At 46.1% G+C, this 16,728-nt stretch overlaps 1 protein-coding gene and 1 long non-coding RNA gene across 2 annotated transcripts; both read left to right on the top strand.

Moving 5' to 3' along the window:
* Nucleotides 1-113: 113 nt before the first annotated feature.
* On the top strand, nucleotides 114-3,679 carry LOC125738749 (uncharacterized). The gene is made up of 2 exons (XR_007396893.1): nucleotides 114-736; nucleotides 3,279-3,679. It is a non-coding gene; the product is annotated as an uncharacterized LOC125738749 (long non-coding RNA).
* Nucleotides 3,680-6,056: 2,377 nt separating this feature from the next.
* Nucleotides 6,057-12,516, top strand: pyroxd2 (pyridine nucleotide-disulphide oxidoreductase domain 2). Its single transcript, XM_049009142.1, has 16 exons — nucleotides 6,057-6,253; nucleotides 6,856-6,875; nucleotides 7,023-7,116; nucleotides 7,252-7,325; nucleotides 7,922-8,077; nucleotides 8,715-8,868; nucleotides 9,001-9,062; nucleotides 9,164-9,261; nucleotides 9,674-9,815; nucleotides 9,921-10,055; nucleotides 10,150-10,222; nucleotides 10,353-10,509; nucleotides 10,594-10,748; nucleotides 11,234-11,340; nucleotides 11,653-11,773; nucleotides 12,052-12,516. Exons 1-16 carry the CDS (start codon nucleotides 6,133-6,135, stop codon nucleotides 12,129-12,131), a joined length of 1,749 nt encoding a protein of 582 aa, XP_048865099.1. The 5' UTR covers nucleotides 6,057-6,132; the 3' UTR covers nucleotides 12,132-12,516.
* The last annotated feature ends 4,212 nt before the right edge of the window (nucleotides 12,517-16,728 follow it).

The raw sequence follows: 16,728 nt of genomic DNA, 5'->3' as shown, positions 1-16,728 counted from the left end.
TGGTCCTTTAACTGTTGCGTAAGGACAGAGGTCTCTATTTCTGTGATTTTCGTTCTATCACTCAAATGTACAATGGCCAATAGCGACACACTTTTTCCAAGAATTAAATATATAAGCGTATGGCAATGAAACAGTACATTACTGAAAAGATACTTTTCATCAGTAGTAATTTGTAATTTTAGCACTAACGTATTAATCTTGGGTTTAAACTCTGAAATCAACTTTATTCTTGTTTCCCAGACCACTTTTTGGGAAAAGGCGGGAACAGGCAAATAGCGGTTTGTAATTGGACCAGGGTTAGCTGGGCAAACGCCCCCGGCGTTTAGCGTAAGTATCGCTTTCCTGTTCTGCTCCTAACGGGAAATCTGTGACAGTTTCGGTCAAGGGCAAGATCGGACCAATTAGGAAAAAAATCCCGCACTGAAAAAAGTCATGTGTGTAGATTTGTATTAATTTCGCTAAATGAAAAAGTACAATCTGCACTACTACACAAAATTATGTATCAGTACTTATATTCATATAAAAGTAGACGACAGGGCAAAATATGACATGCATCATTTGAAAGTTTAATGAACATGCGAAATGTTCACAATTTAATGTTGCTGCTATTTTTCATACAGATCCATTTAGAAAGTTTATATATATGATTATTCATGAAACAGCCACGGCAGTAACCGGATTTGGATAAACGTCAAGATGGCTGTCCTTTTTATCTACGGGGGATCAGCGGCTTTTGGTACATTACTGTCTGTACTTTGAAAAATAACGAAAATTACCTCTAAATCGGCAGAGTTGTGCATAAACTGTTTAGTATGTGCTATTAAACTGCACCTACCCTAAGCTCCCGATTTATAGCTAAGGTCAGGAAGAAGTGAAACAGCGACGTATTGCGTTTCTATCTGATCTCCGCATTTACACCTTAGTTAGTGAGCTGCTAGAACATGGTGGCTCTAAATGCCAGCATGTGTTGCTTTTTATTTCCCTGAAACGGCTAATTGGTAGATCGCCGTTAGAGCTGTCAGGCTGAGCCTGCGAGTTGCTGGCTTGAATGTCAGCACAAATTGACAGGTTGGTGGTCTAAAACTTGGCATGGGCTGTTGATGGGGTTAAGGAAGTAAATGATATAAGGATAAATGAGTAAAAGGATGTCGCCATTCCTATGAGGGTGCCCTTCGATTTTTAGGAATATCTGTTTATGCCTTTTGAAATCCTCACTCTTGGTCCGTAGATAGCTTATAGGCAGGTCTATTAACGCTTCTCTATTTAACTCCTCCTCCAATCGCCCTAGGATATAGACGCTACTTTCGATAAAAGGAAAAAGAAAGTTAAACTGCAGGGTAGAGCGCCGAGCTGGTGGCCCCAATGTAGCTTCCATGCGTGTTTATACGTGCTGTTTATGTAGGTTGCTTCTAATCCGGTTTATTAGGAGGACTGTGCTACATGTATCAACAGCTACAGTCTTAGCTCCGGTTCAGTTAACTTTAATGCAATTGCCTCGAAAAAGAATGAGGCCTATTTTACTGAACTAAACAGCCACTCCTCTGATTACTTTACACTATTCCCTGCCTTAGTGTAATGGCAATATGTGATGGACTAAAGCTTAACCCCATTTGTTTTTGTGTCACAGAAGAACAATAATATTAGGAGTATGCCAGATCAGTGACGGATTATGGGTTGTGTGGGCCCCTGGGCAAAACGTTCGCGAGGGCCCCACCACCACAACCACCACAATTCAAGGGCCCTTGGCAGCCAAACGCCCTCCCTATAGGGTCAGCGGCCCTTGTAGGCAGAGGATCAAAGAATGTAGGCCCTCTAAAATAGACAAACGAAAATACATTGTTGATAAGCGTTACAAATTGTTTTGGGCTAGGGGCCCCACAGGCCCCCTGCACCCCAAGGGCCCGTGGGCAGCGGCCCCGCTGGCCCTGTCCGTAATCCGTCCCTGTGCCAGATAAAAGCTCAGCAGATGACTTGGGTCAAACTCTGGTATAAGGATTACAGTCTAGCCTGTATTTGGTGTTGTTGCGTTCTTGGAGTTAAGGTGTACCCCTGTTCTGTTTGTTTATATCTTACATGTTATGCATTACTGTGAAATCGAGATTTGGCAGTAATTTAATGCATCTGCATGATAATTCCTTTGGTTACAAGCTTATTTGTTGATTGCTGCTAAGTACAGAAAAAGGCAGCCTTGACGATAATAAATTAAACATTCTTGGTTCTGTTCTGTCAGGTTTATTGTGATTTCTCTTTTATAAAGTGTTATCTTTCTTTCAGTTGTGCTGTGTTGACCGAGGGGGGGGGGGAGGGGGGGGTTTGCTAAACACTCGTACTGAGTGGAGCCTCGATGCACTGGCTTGGGAAATAAGGGTGATGACTACCTGTGCTCTCTGATTGGCGCTGTGGAAGCTGTCTGAAGGAGATGGTGTTCTGGGGAGTGGTTCACCTCGATCCAGCTTTTTGGACATTTACAGCTCTCAAGCCCTCTAGTGTATTGCTTATATTTGGGATCTTGCTGAGTAATAACTATGAGCAGGTGATCGGTTTTGTAACTATGGTTTCACTCAGAGTGGGATACCAAGGCTGGACTGGCCATCTGGCATATTGGGCATTTTCCCAGTGGGCTAAACAGTTTTTGGAGCAGCAAAATTTATTGTGAGGGACCCCACCCCCCTCGCTCAACAAAATTTATTGTGAGGAACCTCAAAGTCCAGCGCAGATTTTTAATCCCGGTCCAGCTGTGATGCACACTGTCTATTCATCTTCTAACCACTTATCCTGGTCAGGGCCATGGGGAACGCAGTGTTCGTGCCGCTGTAATTTACGCTTTGTTTCTAGGTACTGTATATGGATTCTTGGCGCCCTCTTTTGGACAGCATGTGAAGACACAGAGGGGTTCATTTTGGTATAATGGTTGCCCTGGCAATAACTCCCTCATCAATTAGCATTATCCACATATCCATTACTGAACCTCTCTGCCATAAGCAGGAAATTAGCTGATTTCCCCTAAAGTAGCTAATCATGTTTAATTCAGGCCAGTCTTCAGATAATGTGATTTGTGTCCCTTACGCCAGTAAGAGCTGATCAGGAGGCCGGTGTTAAATTTCTGCAGACAGAAGCAATGAAGTGTTAAGTTCTGCTTACAAGAAGAAAATCGTATGGCCATGATTGAATTAGGCTTGATTGTGTGTTGTGAGAATGAGTTTCCTTAAGGAGAAACGGGCGCACTTGGGAAGTGGTATTCGTCTTCCTTGACCGCATACCTTTTAACACTCCCACAGAGAGGTGCTGCAAGCAACTGTCGGGAAATCCAAGACCAGCCGTGGAGGGCAGCTTCTTTGCCGACCCCTGGGAGGTCTGATTCAGTACAAACGTGAAGAGTTGGGTTTCACAGCATAAGCAAAATGAGGTCATGTCATCCAGTCTGCTATCATGGAAAATCTTAATCTTAAAACACAAGTAACTCGTAATATGGTTTACCACCTGCTGCGTGTTTTATACCTCCAGCCACACACATTGTTGTATACAATATTCATTTTCTGTTTCAGCTGTTTTTATAACGAATCTTTTTATGATTGATTGAATCGGCAATGCTTAGCTTGCAGAGCTGAGAAGTCAGCTTCTTAGAAGATGGTTAGTTTTAAGTAATGGAATTCAACTATAATAAATTTTCTGGATGACATTTTACATTTAGTGTACATCCCTTTTGTTCTAAATGAGCAATATTAGTGTGATCACTTCGGGCTTACAGTCATGATTTCAAAATAAAACACTAATGCGTGCTCCTTGTATGGCTATACAGTGCGCTTTACTCACCGACAGTACAGCCATACAGTGCGCTTTACTCACTGACAATACAGCCATACAGTGCGCTTTACTCACTGACAATACAGCCATACAGTGCGCTTTACTCACCGACAGTACAGCCATACAGTGCGCTTTACTCACCGACAGTACAGCCATACAGTGCGTTTTACTCACCGACAGTACAGCCATACAGTGCGCTTTACTCACCGACAGTACAGCCATATAGTGCGCTTTACTCACCGACAGTACAGCCATACAGTGCGCTTTACTCACCGACAGTACAGCCATACAGTGCGTTTTACTCACCGACAGTACAGCCATACAGTGCGCTTTACTCACTGTTGGGCCCAAACATCTTGGTCATTCCCACTTTGCTATATTTCACTGCTGTCCACTCGATTCTCTACTACCTTTTTGATGTGTGCCAGCACTCCCAGGAGGTTGTCTGCATGCTGGACAGCAATTGGGTTTCATCACTGTAATTTCTCCATTCAGAACCTGGCCCAGCCTGCTGGGCCTGAACTGACTCCTCTTGTATGTGAAGTAAATTCCTGTACTTTTCAGATATTTTTGGATCTCTGCATGATTTTTTTTGTTATGTGTGCCTGGTTCTTCGCAGCATGCATTGGTTAGATTATGCTTCAAGGAATCCACTGAAATGTGGAATTACTGCAATCGAACACATCAGTATGCAGAAAGATGCCAGGTTATGATCTTCCGTGATGTTTTTATTGAAGTAAAGTGACAATTCCTGGGGCCTATGTCACGAAGCCCGATTTCTTGCTTATCTGGGTAACTTGTTGGATTTAAGGTAGTCTGAGCTAAATGTAGGTGAACAAACAAAAGGGTTTACATTTAAAATTTAAACTGGGGTACCTTAAGTACGACAAGTTATCCGGCCATGCAAGAAATCCAGCTTTGTGATACAGGCCCTTGATTTTTATAGTAGATCATTGTTACCGAGGGTCATGCTGTGATCCTAGAAGGTCATTCCAATTAATGGCTCCTCCTTCATTTCTGGAGAGCTGAAGCCTGTTTGTTTTTCTGTCGATTCTCTGTTTCATGATCATGTGAACACAGGAGTGGCTGTTTTCACGTTCAGCACTGTACAGGATGCCAGTTATGCAATAGCTTCCATAGATGTTCTCCTGACCAAAGCAAACACGTCACTTCCTGTGTACTGTGGTACACTGGAGAGATTCCTCTCAGGCCCCTGGTGTCACTGCGTCCACCACAAGCATAAAGTTTTCAGCAAGTACAGATACTGAGCTAGCGGTTTGGGAGGCCTGAGGACACTGCACAGAGAGCGACACTCCTCTGGCCCCCTAAAATCTCCTCCAAATGAGGTACTTGTCTGCCACCCTGACCAAACACTTTTGTCACCCAGGATGCCCAGGCAGGAGGCTCAAGGAGAGGGAAATCTTTGTTGTATAATATTATTATTCCTATATTTACAGAACTGTAGTATTTACACAAACAATGGAAAATATTCTTTAAGTCTTGCTTGTCTCATGTTTTGTTTGTGATTTGTATACCATTAACATTAAAATATTCAACCAGAATTCTAGTTTAATACTAACTGAACCGAACTACAGTAAATTTATCGGGTGACATTTACCATGTAGTGTACGTCCATTGTGTCCTAAACCAGCCGTATTAATGTGATCACTTCGGGCTTACAGTCATGATTTCAAAATAAAAGTCTATTGTACTACTGTGCGGTTAAATGAATGTTTATGGAGTTTATTGTATATGAGACATGAAATTCACAGTAAAGTTTTTTTTTTGTATTGATCGGATGTATTTTTTCTGGCTTGATTTCGCTCGTGAGAAAATAAAAATAGCTAAAATCAACTTTAGGGACTGCGCGTGTTCATTTATAATAGAGTGTTTTGCTTCAGTGTATAATGGAATATCATCTAAAGAATTACGACTCGACATTCTGTTAATATAAATGGATTAGTGTTTTCTGTTGATCTAAATTTTATTATGCGTGCGTACAGCCTATAAATCTGTAAATTTTATTGCAATTATAATGCTTTTAGGAATATATCCGTTACATCTTCATTTTACTTGTTTTACATTATATTAGTGTATCCTAATCAGGGGGGCTTTTGGTATTCGCCGTTTCTGCCTGTGTGCTACGCAGATTGCTTATTATTAAACGACCCCCTTCCCATAACTGCGTGAAACATTACAAAACGACAAGGTTCCTTTGCATTTCGGTTTTCTACTGTAACTAAAGGCGGAGCTTTAAGGGCTCATCGTCCCGTGGGAGGGGGCAATGTGAAAGTGGGAAAACTGTGACTGAAGTGGGCACCCTGAACCATGGCTGCTATGGTCCAGACTGGCCGTACGTGGCTTGCAGTCTCCGCCCTGGGGACAGCCTGCAGAGCCAGTCACACGGCAGCGCCGAAGCCCCAGTACGACGCCGTGGTCATCGGAGGAGGTAACACACGAGGAAGTCTGCTATAAAGAAAACCACATGCACTGATCATGTTAGTCTTTGGTTCGATGTGGTTCACCTGGCACTGCATTAAAATAAGCGATTCGGTGCTTAATACGCGCGCCGCTTGGTGCTGCCGTGTACGTTTATACTGTCTGTGCTTTGTGCCACCATTAACACGCAAAGACAGTCTTATGTGTTATGTTCTGACGTGCAATGACCAGGACACAGGGCCGCCACCTATCTGGCTGGAGTGAGATTTTCAATTCGAGACAAGTCTGCACACTCATGCACATCCATTTACATGTATGCAGCCGTTGGTGTACATTTACAGACTCATGATTACGTCATTACACCTTAAACGCTAAGCTGTTTGCGAGCCGTTTGGTCTATTTGAGTAAGTTAGCAACTCGGACATTGAACCACATATGAACTGTAAAACAGTACACCATACCCGACTGTTTTATTGCCCTGCTATTACATGGGGGCCTTTGTTTAAATGACGTTTACATGTTTGCTACCAAAGTTGTAATCCTTAATGTGGGCATAAGGCGCTAATCGGTCATAATTCAGCCTCCTTTACGTTCTTCTCAATTTTTTTGCAGGGCACAACGGACTGGTAGCAGTAAGTGATTGTTTAGACACTTAAGCAGAAATAAATGTTCACATGAGATTCTAACGTGAGGATCAGGGATGTGTGTAACTGTGAGCAGATTTCAGGTTGATCTGCATATTCAGGGAGCTCATCCAGGGTCCTGTGCGGTTTGTCCAGGCAGCGTACCTGCAGAAGGCTGGTGTGGAGACAGCTGTTTTGGAACGCCGGCATGTTCTAGGGGGGGCCGCGGTGTCCGAGGAGATCATCCCAGGTGAGTCCCTCCGCATCCTCATATTAGGGTTCACATCTGCTGACCCCTGTGGGCGGGGGACACGGTTCATTCAGGATTACCCTGTGCAGGTCCAGCGGGGTCACATGATCCTCCCTTCCACGTCTTTCTTTGCAGGCTTCCACTTCTCCCGGGCCTCCTACCTGCTCAGTCTCCTGCGGCCACACATCTACATGGACCTTGAGCTGAAGGTGAGCTTGAGGCATAGTTCGTGATAGGCTGGTACATCACCGCCATGAGCTCGGCTAGGGTGACCACCAAATCCATGTCAGGAGGGACACTATGAGCTTCTTCAGGTTTTACAGACATCTTTAAAACTGAAAGGCTCCTGTGTTGGGCCACTTAGTTCAGTTATTCTTGTGCTTTTACTTGTTTGCTTCCTTGATTGAAAGACTCATCCAGCTGTTTTTCATTAACATTAGTGACACACTGTAGGAGACTGACCAATCAGCACACAGCAAAAAGTAAGTGCTAAAGTGAAATCCAGGTCATTTTAATTGATTTTGGTTGATATGGTAGTTCCCAAACCCAGTCGTAGCTCAGCCCATCCCCCCGACATGGATTAGGGGGTCACCCTACACCCAGCACATTTCTGTCCACGAAGGAGCCATCAGCGTCGCATTTAAGCCTCCTGAGAGCTTCGTTTTCTAGCCCAGAGCTCTAACGGCATGTGCTGCCTGTGCTGTTGGCTGTGTGCCCTGTGCCGCCGACATCGCTCGCTGTCGTGCTGCTGCTTCCCGCGCACGCCTGCCCCTCCTCATCTCTCTGTCCTGTTCCCTTCGGTCAGAAACACGGCTTGAAGGTGTACAGGCGTGACCCCTACTCTTTCACGCCCCTGCTGGAGGAGGCGGTGGCGGGAAAGCCCCCCCGCTCTCTGCTTCTGGGCCCTGACCTTGACAAGAACGTGCAGGAGATTGGGAAGTTTTCCAGAAAAGATGCCAAGGTAAAGCGAATGTCAACCACGTCATTCCCCCCCAAACCAGTTCAGCAGAAATCATTCCCACGGTCAAAGCACAAATCACTCTCAGTAACTGCTTAAATGCACTCAGATGATGTCGTGTCAAATGACTTAGCATATTGGATGTGTTTCCAGCAACATATCTGAGTTCGGCTTAACAGAGCCAACAGAGCCTCAATCTTGGCCGTATCAGCTACTGGTGTAATTTATTGGGAAACTAAAATGTTCCCAAATCACTGATATGAGTGACTGTAACCAGCTCATAGGCACAATTAGCAATCATGTCAGTAAATATATTCATTCGTTTCATTGTGCGTCCCAAACAGAAAATGATGCACTGAACTGTACACATTGAATTCATGTGCTGTTATAGCCCTACCAGCTTTCACATTGGCTTTGCAGGGTGTATGAGCACAGGCTGTGTGGTCTCATACTGTTGCGCTCATGAGGCGGCCATTCTCACGCCTGACTGAAAATGAAAAATGTAATATTATAACATTTATATAACATTTATATAGTTATAAGGCAGGCTGTAAAACATTGTGACTAAAATTCTTTCTTTGGAGGTGTTCAGGTCCTCAGTGCAGCCTGTCTTTTAACCCTGTTTATGTCCCCTGTTCAGGCCTACCCTGTGTTCCAGAAATATCTGGAGAACCTCTCTTGTGCCATACACCCCCTGCTGGACGCCCCGCCCGTGGATATCGCCGGGATAGCTGGGGGGTCGCTGAGAAGACGAGTGGCTGCTCTGCGGACCCTGCGGCCCCTTCTGCAGTGTGGTACTGTGAACCCGCCAGCCCGCACCCCCAGCCAGGCCGGAAGAGCCCCCCCCCCCCCCCCCCCCCCATGGTGAGCTGCTCACTCAAGGACCATTCAGACTCTCAAATGTGTGACCTCTGCTCTGTTAAAAGGTTTAAAACTGGGAAAGAACCTTCCGGACTTTTATGAGCTGCTCACAGCTCCAGCGCAAAAGGTTGGTGATGCTGATTATCTGGGCCGTTCGCCTGATTGATCTGCGCGTGTCTGTGGTGGGAAGGCTGATGTCCTCTGTCGGTGCGGCCGCCCGGCACCCAGGTGCTGAACCGCTGGTTCGAGTCAGAGCCGCTGAAAGCGACGCTGGCCACAGACGCAGTGATCGGCGCCATGGTGAGCCCCAAGAACCCGGGCAGCGGGTAAGGGGCAGATGGGCCGCGATTGCAGAGACCTCAAACACATCACAGGTGTTTTAAGGTTGATTTACGCATCTGAGTAGAATTTACGCTGTGAGTAGCCGCATATCATACGCCACAGCCTGACCACTGTACTTGCATTTCTGGGTTAGTGTGTGTCTGGCCAGTGTTGGGGAAGTTTCTCACAAAAGCAATCCAATACAGATAGGTGGAAAGTTCCGGTCCAGAAAGTACAAATCCAGACCAAGGTTTTGTTTCAGCCAACCAGTGACTGCGACTGTGAGTCTTTATACTGAACTGGTTAAGGCACAGTGTAAGGCACAACTTTGGCGTTTGTTGCATGACAAGTATAAACCAGCCTTTACAAGCAGCCTGTGGTGTGGCTCCCTTAGGCTGACAGCCTTTACCTGTCTAGGTATGTACTGCTGCACCATGTGATGGGAGAGCTGGAGAAGGAGAGAGGAGCTTGGGGCTATGTGGAAGGGGGCATGGGGGGCGTGTCCAAAGCGATTGCCAATGCGGCATGTGCCCATGGAGCCTCCCTCTTCACTGAACGGGTGAGCACACTGTTATCCAATCGCCACTCAGCGCTGCCAGCGTCCCGTCCAATGAGATGCATCCTGGTTCTATTTCCACCTTATTGGATTTCTCTCATCTGCCAGGAAGTGGAGCACGTTTTGGTGGCTGACGACGGCTGCGCCCATGGCGTCGTGCTCAAGGACGGCTCTGAGGTCCACAGTAAAGTCGTCCTGTCCAACGCCACACCGTATGTGACCTTCAAGCGGCTCACCCCACAGGTAACACCCCCTTGCCACGGTCCAGTGCTGCTGCCAGCCGCATCGTCGATCCTGCTCACTGACGCCCCGCTGCTGTGATGCGACATGATTGCAGAACGCCCTGTCCCCGGACTTTGTGAGAGCGGTCGATCAGATTGACTACACGTCTCCGGTTACCAAGATTAATGGTCAGTTCTGAGTACCTCCAAATCTGCTTCCCCGCGGAAGTTTCCGTGGATTAGGAAGTAGTTTCCTCTTTGGGATGGCAGCACGAACGGGCTCCTCAACCCCCCCCTTGTGTCTGGGTCTGTCCTGCAGTTGCTGTGGACAGACTGCCTGACTTCCTGGCTGCCCCGAACAGAGGCCACGACCTGCCAGGCCCCCATCACCAGTGCTCCATCCACCTAAACTGCGAGAACATGGACATTCTGGAGGAGGCGTATCAAGAGGCCAGGGAGGGCCGCCCCTCCACCAGGTCAGCCAGTGAATTAGCTCAGCGTTTGCTGTATTTTTCCCTGTTGTGGCCCAAAGTAGGCAACTCCGTTCCCCTTTGCGCCAGACCCATACTGGAGATGTGCATCCCCTCTGTGCTGGACCCAACTCTGGCGCCCCCTGGCTGCCACGTTGTCTCCATCTTCAGCCAGTACACTCCCTATTGGCTGGGGGAGGGCCGTGCCTGGACCAATGAGGACCGGGAGAACTACGCAGACTCCGGTAAAGTGTCCGAGCTCAGTAGACAACAGAGGCTGCCGTGTCTGGACTCATATTTCATGTAAAATATGCTTCCGGCTGGGGATTTTCCCAGCTTCACCTGATAAACTTTTGTGATCTCGTACAAGTCACATGGCAAGGTGAGTATTTGTTTAAGGTGCTCTCTGTGTAGTCAAACCATCTTCCATAAGCACAGCACAGTACAGTACAGCGCAGGGCAGGGGATGCACTGGACACAACAACGCTAAGATCAAACTATTTCAAGTGTCACTTGGGTGAGGCAGAGTTTGGGAATCTTAGCTATTCCAACATGTGACATTAGGCTCACGACAAATAACATATTTTCATTGTAGTTGCAATATAGTGGTATCTTTCTTTTTCCTCTGATAATGTAAGGCTGTCTGCATGCCAGATGGAAACTACAGCATGGTTACGTCTGTTTCTGTGCTCATCATCAGTAACATCAGTGTGTCCTTGTACCCCTGCAGTTTTTCACTGTATTGAGCTCTACTCCCCTGGCTTCAGAAGCTCCATAGTGGGCAAGGAGGTTCTTGCTCCACCTGACCTGGAGAGCATTTTTGGGTTGACTGGAGGGGTGAGTTTATATCCAGTTGTTCATTTCTGAAGGCCATCGCTGGGCTGTATGAAACATGAGTCATTTACTTAAAGAGATGAACTTGCCGAATGTGTCCTAATGGTACAGACAGGGTTAGGATTTAACATTTCAGGGATAGCATTCTCTGGTAAGGTTCAGCTGTAAAATGATTTTTTAATTAGTTTCTGCTTAATGGTTACCGCAATGCTTATATAAATATCATCTTAGATAACAAGGTTAAAGTCCAGGGACCCTGAGGTGTAAATGACTTAATATTTGAATTCTAAACAGCTGGTTTTACATTGTCAACAGAATATTTTTCACGGTGCCATGTCATTGGATCAGCTCTACCTGGTGCGACCTTTGCCCTCTGTCTCGGATTACCGCTCACCAATCAAAGGCCTTTATCTGTGTGGCAGTGGATGTCATCCTGGTACGTTATTGGCTGGTAGTGGTTAATTTTTTCCCCCTTCGTTGTTCATACGAAACCTATATTGTAATAAATTTCACTCTTAAGTGGGTCATATAATCTTGCATGTACACACTGTCCTGTACTTTAAAAAATGATGACATTTACCGACCTGGGTTCCTCGTCCCAGTCGCTCAGGACTGTAGCTTGAATTAGCAGCCTTTTTAGTCCATAATTTTAATAGCCAAGCCACCTGTGCAGTTTCTAGATATATATCTGGTTGCCTTACCTTTCTTTGCCAGGTGGTGGCGTTATGGGTGCTGCAGGATGGAACGCCGCCCTGACTGTTCTGTCCGACTTGCAGAGGGGCCGAGGAGGCTGAGATGAGCCTGGCGTTTGGGGGGAGGTGGAGCACATTGATTGCTATCGAGAATTATTTAGGATGTTCTGCAAACATTCATGTCAGACTTTCCACAAAACACACTTTGTCGTTTATGTTACCGCCTTATTGAAAGAGGTTGAAGTTAATTTCAGCTTTTTTAGTCTTTAATAGGTCTAATAATGTTTTTAATCACTATATGGAGTTACTCGTCATGGCTGTATGAATTATGGGATTGGGGCATTTTAGGGTCATTCTGTGGGGTAGGCTAACGTTAGCAACAGTGCAAAGAGTCACAATTAAAGCCATGTCTTTGTGTAATACTTTGATGCTGCCTAACCCTAACTACAGTGACGTCTTTGTGAATAAACTGCTTTTGTCTCTGCGAGGCTGCCTCTATGTGTGCTATGGAGTGTTCAACCTACTGCTTAGCATGGCGCTAGAGCCTTAGCCTCAGGCTCAGGCCGTGTTGTCTCCTCCATTAAGTAACTTTTAAAAATTACTCCAACATTAGTGTTCACTTCTGAAATTACATTTACACTATCATATTTGAAAAGTATTTGTTTAGTACTTTAGAATCAGTTTATGGTCAATAAAGCAAACTTCATATTCCACACAATTTCTGAGACCATAACAATAACGCTGGATGGAGTGGAAACAGCAGTTCAAATCCCATGTTCAGCAGAATGATTTCACCCTCATGCCCCTTGAGAAAGATCTTAAACCTCAATTGTTCCTGCGACTGGCTGACCCAGCTTTCTCAACTATACAGCACTTTAGCTAAAACTTGTCTGCTAAAGGAATATCCATCCATCCATTTTCTGTAACTGCCTATCCTATTCGGGGTCGAGGGGGCTCCGCAGCCTATCCCAGAGGCTACTGGTGCAAGGGAGGGACCAACCCAGGATGGGGCGCAAACCCATTGCAGGGCACAGCTAAATAAATAAATGTAGATAAATGTACATGTGCCGTCTCACTAGGGTTGCAAAATTCTGGAGATTTTCAAAGCTGGAAACTTTCCAAGGGAATTATTGGGATTATTTTGAAATTAATGGGAATAAACAGAAAATTAGCAAAACTGCAGGTTAGCCTATAATAGGTAGCTTAAATGCAACTGGAAAACATCTTGACAGCACTAATAGTGACATCACTGTGTAACCAAGTGTGTGCGTAAAAACACAAAAATAAGCATCTGCATCAAAACGCGCTGCTGTCATATTTTATGTTGCATTATTCATACAGTTTGTTTTCTTTACCATATCTGACAGCTTCCACAGAGTTTAATATTTCTAAAACTCCCCAGCTTAACATCTCATGGAAAATTTCTGGAATGTTTTCGCTCCTTTGCAACCCTACTTCCTATGGAAAATTTCTGAAAATTTAGCATAGTGCTCTTGTAATACAGTTGCCTGATCAATAGAGGGCAGCACAGCCCAAAAAACAAATACATAAAAAAATGTTGCTTTTCTATAGTGAACCCCTTCCTCAGGTTTACAGGTGTCATGCACGTCCTCCACGTGTCACCAGATCCATTTTCCTCAGGTTTTGCACCAGCAGATTCAAGATTTGGGTTCCCATGTGAAATTCCCCAGTCATCTGCAGCATCCCATCATGGCAACGGGGACATGTTTGGCTGCAATAACCATGATCGTGTTCCACACAGATCCACCCCAGTTATACCTAATTACAGGTCATCTTAAAACTCCCTGATGCACACCCTTCATTCTCACAGCGGATATTTAGGGAAGAAGTAGTGATCCCAACCTTGACATACTCTTGGAGTATGTAGTATATTTTAAATGCACAGATGTTTTCGTATGTGTAAATATATGTAGTGCATAAGGAGCATTTGTTGTCAGTTATCAGAGAGTATGTCTATTTCGAATTTGATTGTTAGCTGTTCCCTGACCATGCCAAGCTGCTATTGGTCTGTTGGCAGCACTCAGTTCTTTTGCATACCTGGATAGCGTGCAGTTCCTCCATGAGTGATTTTGTGCCTAATTTTTAAGGACATCTGCACAGCCACTTGCAGACTGAAGAAACTGCATGTTACAGAAGGTAAGGATTTCAGTAGCTTGCCTGGCTTTATCTTACCAGACCATCAAAGAATTCAGGATTTTTAAATTCATGAAATGCAATGTATCAAAGCCTTTTGTTGTAGTTTTGAATTTCTCATGGCAAATTAATTGTTGCTTATTGAACTTTTTCCGGGACCTTGAGTCATGCGCTGTTATACATCTTTCTGCCACAAGGTGGCAGTGTCTGACATGGTGTGTGTGGTCTTTTATTTAGGGCTTATGTGCCTGTCCCAGCCGCTATACTTTCTGCTGTATGCTGACCTGCTGCCTGTTGAATAATGTCCGGCTGTTAGGCTAAAGGGAGTGGCCCACAGAGCTTCTTTCATTTTAGCATGCTGCCCCAGAGCGACGTTTCTGACTCCTGTTAGGCACAGGGTGGCTATGCCAGTCCTCCCTGGCTTTATTTGGATCTAGGTGATAGACAGCTGGTGCACAGAGCTGTGAGATGACGCGTCGTCATCCATACATGGACTAAACTGCTTTGGGATAGTGCTGTACTGTTGTACCATTTTTAATAAACGTGGTTTGTCTCTTCACCCCTAACAGATTGTGCATTTGTTAGTATGGATCAGCTATGCTACTGTGAAGTTCCCAGTGGTATTTTGTTCCGGTCTTTCTGTGTCTATATATACTTTTTCTTGTCTTTTCTCTCTCCTGCGCCATACCCTGTTATTTTGGAGCCGTGACCTGGTGAGATGATGCACGTCTACCTCCTCATACCGTGCACCATGCTGGCCACGCCTTTCTTTGGAGATGACTGGGATGGAGCGACGCATTTATTCACACGGCTGTGTTCTTTACGGCGGGAAAGGGGACTGCACTGACATTTCCGTCATACCCTAAATCCGCGCTGGCAGTAGCGCACTGGGGCAGATGAGCTGTGGTTGCTCCCATCTTCAGAGCAAGACAAATTTTGGGTGAGACTTTGTCTGGTTCTGCCTAGGTTTGTAGATTTCAAAGTGAAGATGGGTCCTTGGTCAGCTTGGCACGCTGGGAGTGTTCGTGCGGTCCGTGCAGTCGGGGATCCCAAAGTGGGCTGGCTTGGTCGTGATCGTGGGAAAACTCCCAGTGTTCAGCGCTTACAGACAGTAATGTGTGCCAGGTGATGGGAGGGACCTTTACGGCGAGACTCCTGCTGTCTGGAAGCCCATTGTGGCCTTAGCGGTTGCCCGCTGATCGCACAACAGTGGCCCCTGGAACCTGGGCATGGTGGACTAGAAAAGGTCCTGCCAGCTTGAGCTGTGTGGGCATCTCAGGCGTTCGGCCTTTAGCGTTTCCAGGAGGAGGGGGGCCCATGCAAAAGGAGGGGGGAGCTGGGCTGGGAGTTCAGGAGGTGCCGTGATTTGGAAAGGGGGCTGTTTATTGCTGGAGAGTGTATTTATTTCACGCCCCTGCGGGTTGTGGTTCAGGGCGGGGCTGGCCCTGGTGTGTAATTATAGGGGGAGCATGTCTCCGCAGCAGAACCCCTAGCAGGAGCGGCCCTGTGCGATGCCGTCACGTGGCGGGGATATGTGCAGGACTGCCCTGTGTAGGGGGAGGGCGCTGTGCTGTCCCCTCACCATACCGTACCACACCTCTGCTGGGCCCCATACCCACAGGCAGCCCGCAGCCTCCATAGTAAGTCGAGGTGGGGACTTGGATAGGGTCGGCTTGGCACCCCAAGAGGCGCTGTCGCCCCTTTCCACCGGCCTATTTTTGGTTGCCCGGTAAGATGGTTCTTTGATTAGTTCCCTCTAATAGGGGGCTGCTCTTCCGGCTGGTTTACTGGGGAGGAAGGGCCTGCACTCAACCGCACACTCGCATAAACCTTGGCTCACAAACAGCTAAATTGCTGGTTTTTAATTTATAACAAAATAGGCTGTAGAATAAGTCTGAGATAATTTTGTTTCCTTTAAAATTTAAATTGGCCCTTGCTGTATTTCCTGTCCCTGTTCATTTGAGGGGGCATCCAAAGAAAACCGCAGTGAATACCTCTCTCTGCTGATAAAACACTCTTTCATGTACACAGAACTCTAACAAAATTAATCCTGTAAACCCTCCGAAAATGACCTCGTGAACCAGGATGGAAAGTGAACAGCAGATGAACTTAGACTTACCCCACAGGAAACTGTGTCTGAACAGCAGGCTGCCACCACAATCTGCCAAGCTTTTGTTCACCATTAAATGGAGAGGGAAACTCGCAATTAACTTTTAAAGTCTCCTGTAATGAAGCCTTTACCCAGAATGGGCTGTAAACAGCTGAGATGTATGTCAAGATGATGGTATCGCTGCTCTGCTGCTTTCTGCCATCAGCTAGAGGACGTGGAGGGTGTCCAAAGGGCGATGGAGAGAGAGGAGGAGTGCAGCTTCTGCTGGGCACTTGTGTGTATGGAAGCTGTGACCGGCACTTGGTTTCACAGCTGTGTGGTTTTGGCTGTTCCTGACCTGGGTCCTTCTTGTGGGTTTGTGCTTGAGTAATCAGCATTCTGGAGGCAGATGATTTAATTCTTCTCTGATTCATGTTCTCGGAACCAACGTAGCCT

This window comes from Brienomyrus brachyistius, chromosome 3 (assembly GCF_023856365.1).
Source record: "Brienomyrus brachyistius isolate T26 chromosome 3, BBRACH_0.4, whole genome shotgun sequence".
Classification (NCBI taxonomy): domain Eukaryota; kingdom Metazoa; phylum Chordata; class Actinopteri; order Osteoglossiformes; family Mormyridae; genus Brienomyrus; species Brienomyrus brachyistius.
The sequence above is the reverse complement of the archived record's forward strand: the minus strand, read 5'-3'. Positions and strand labels throughout refer to the sequence as shown.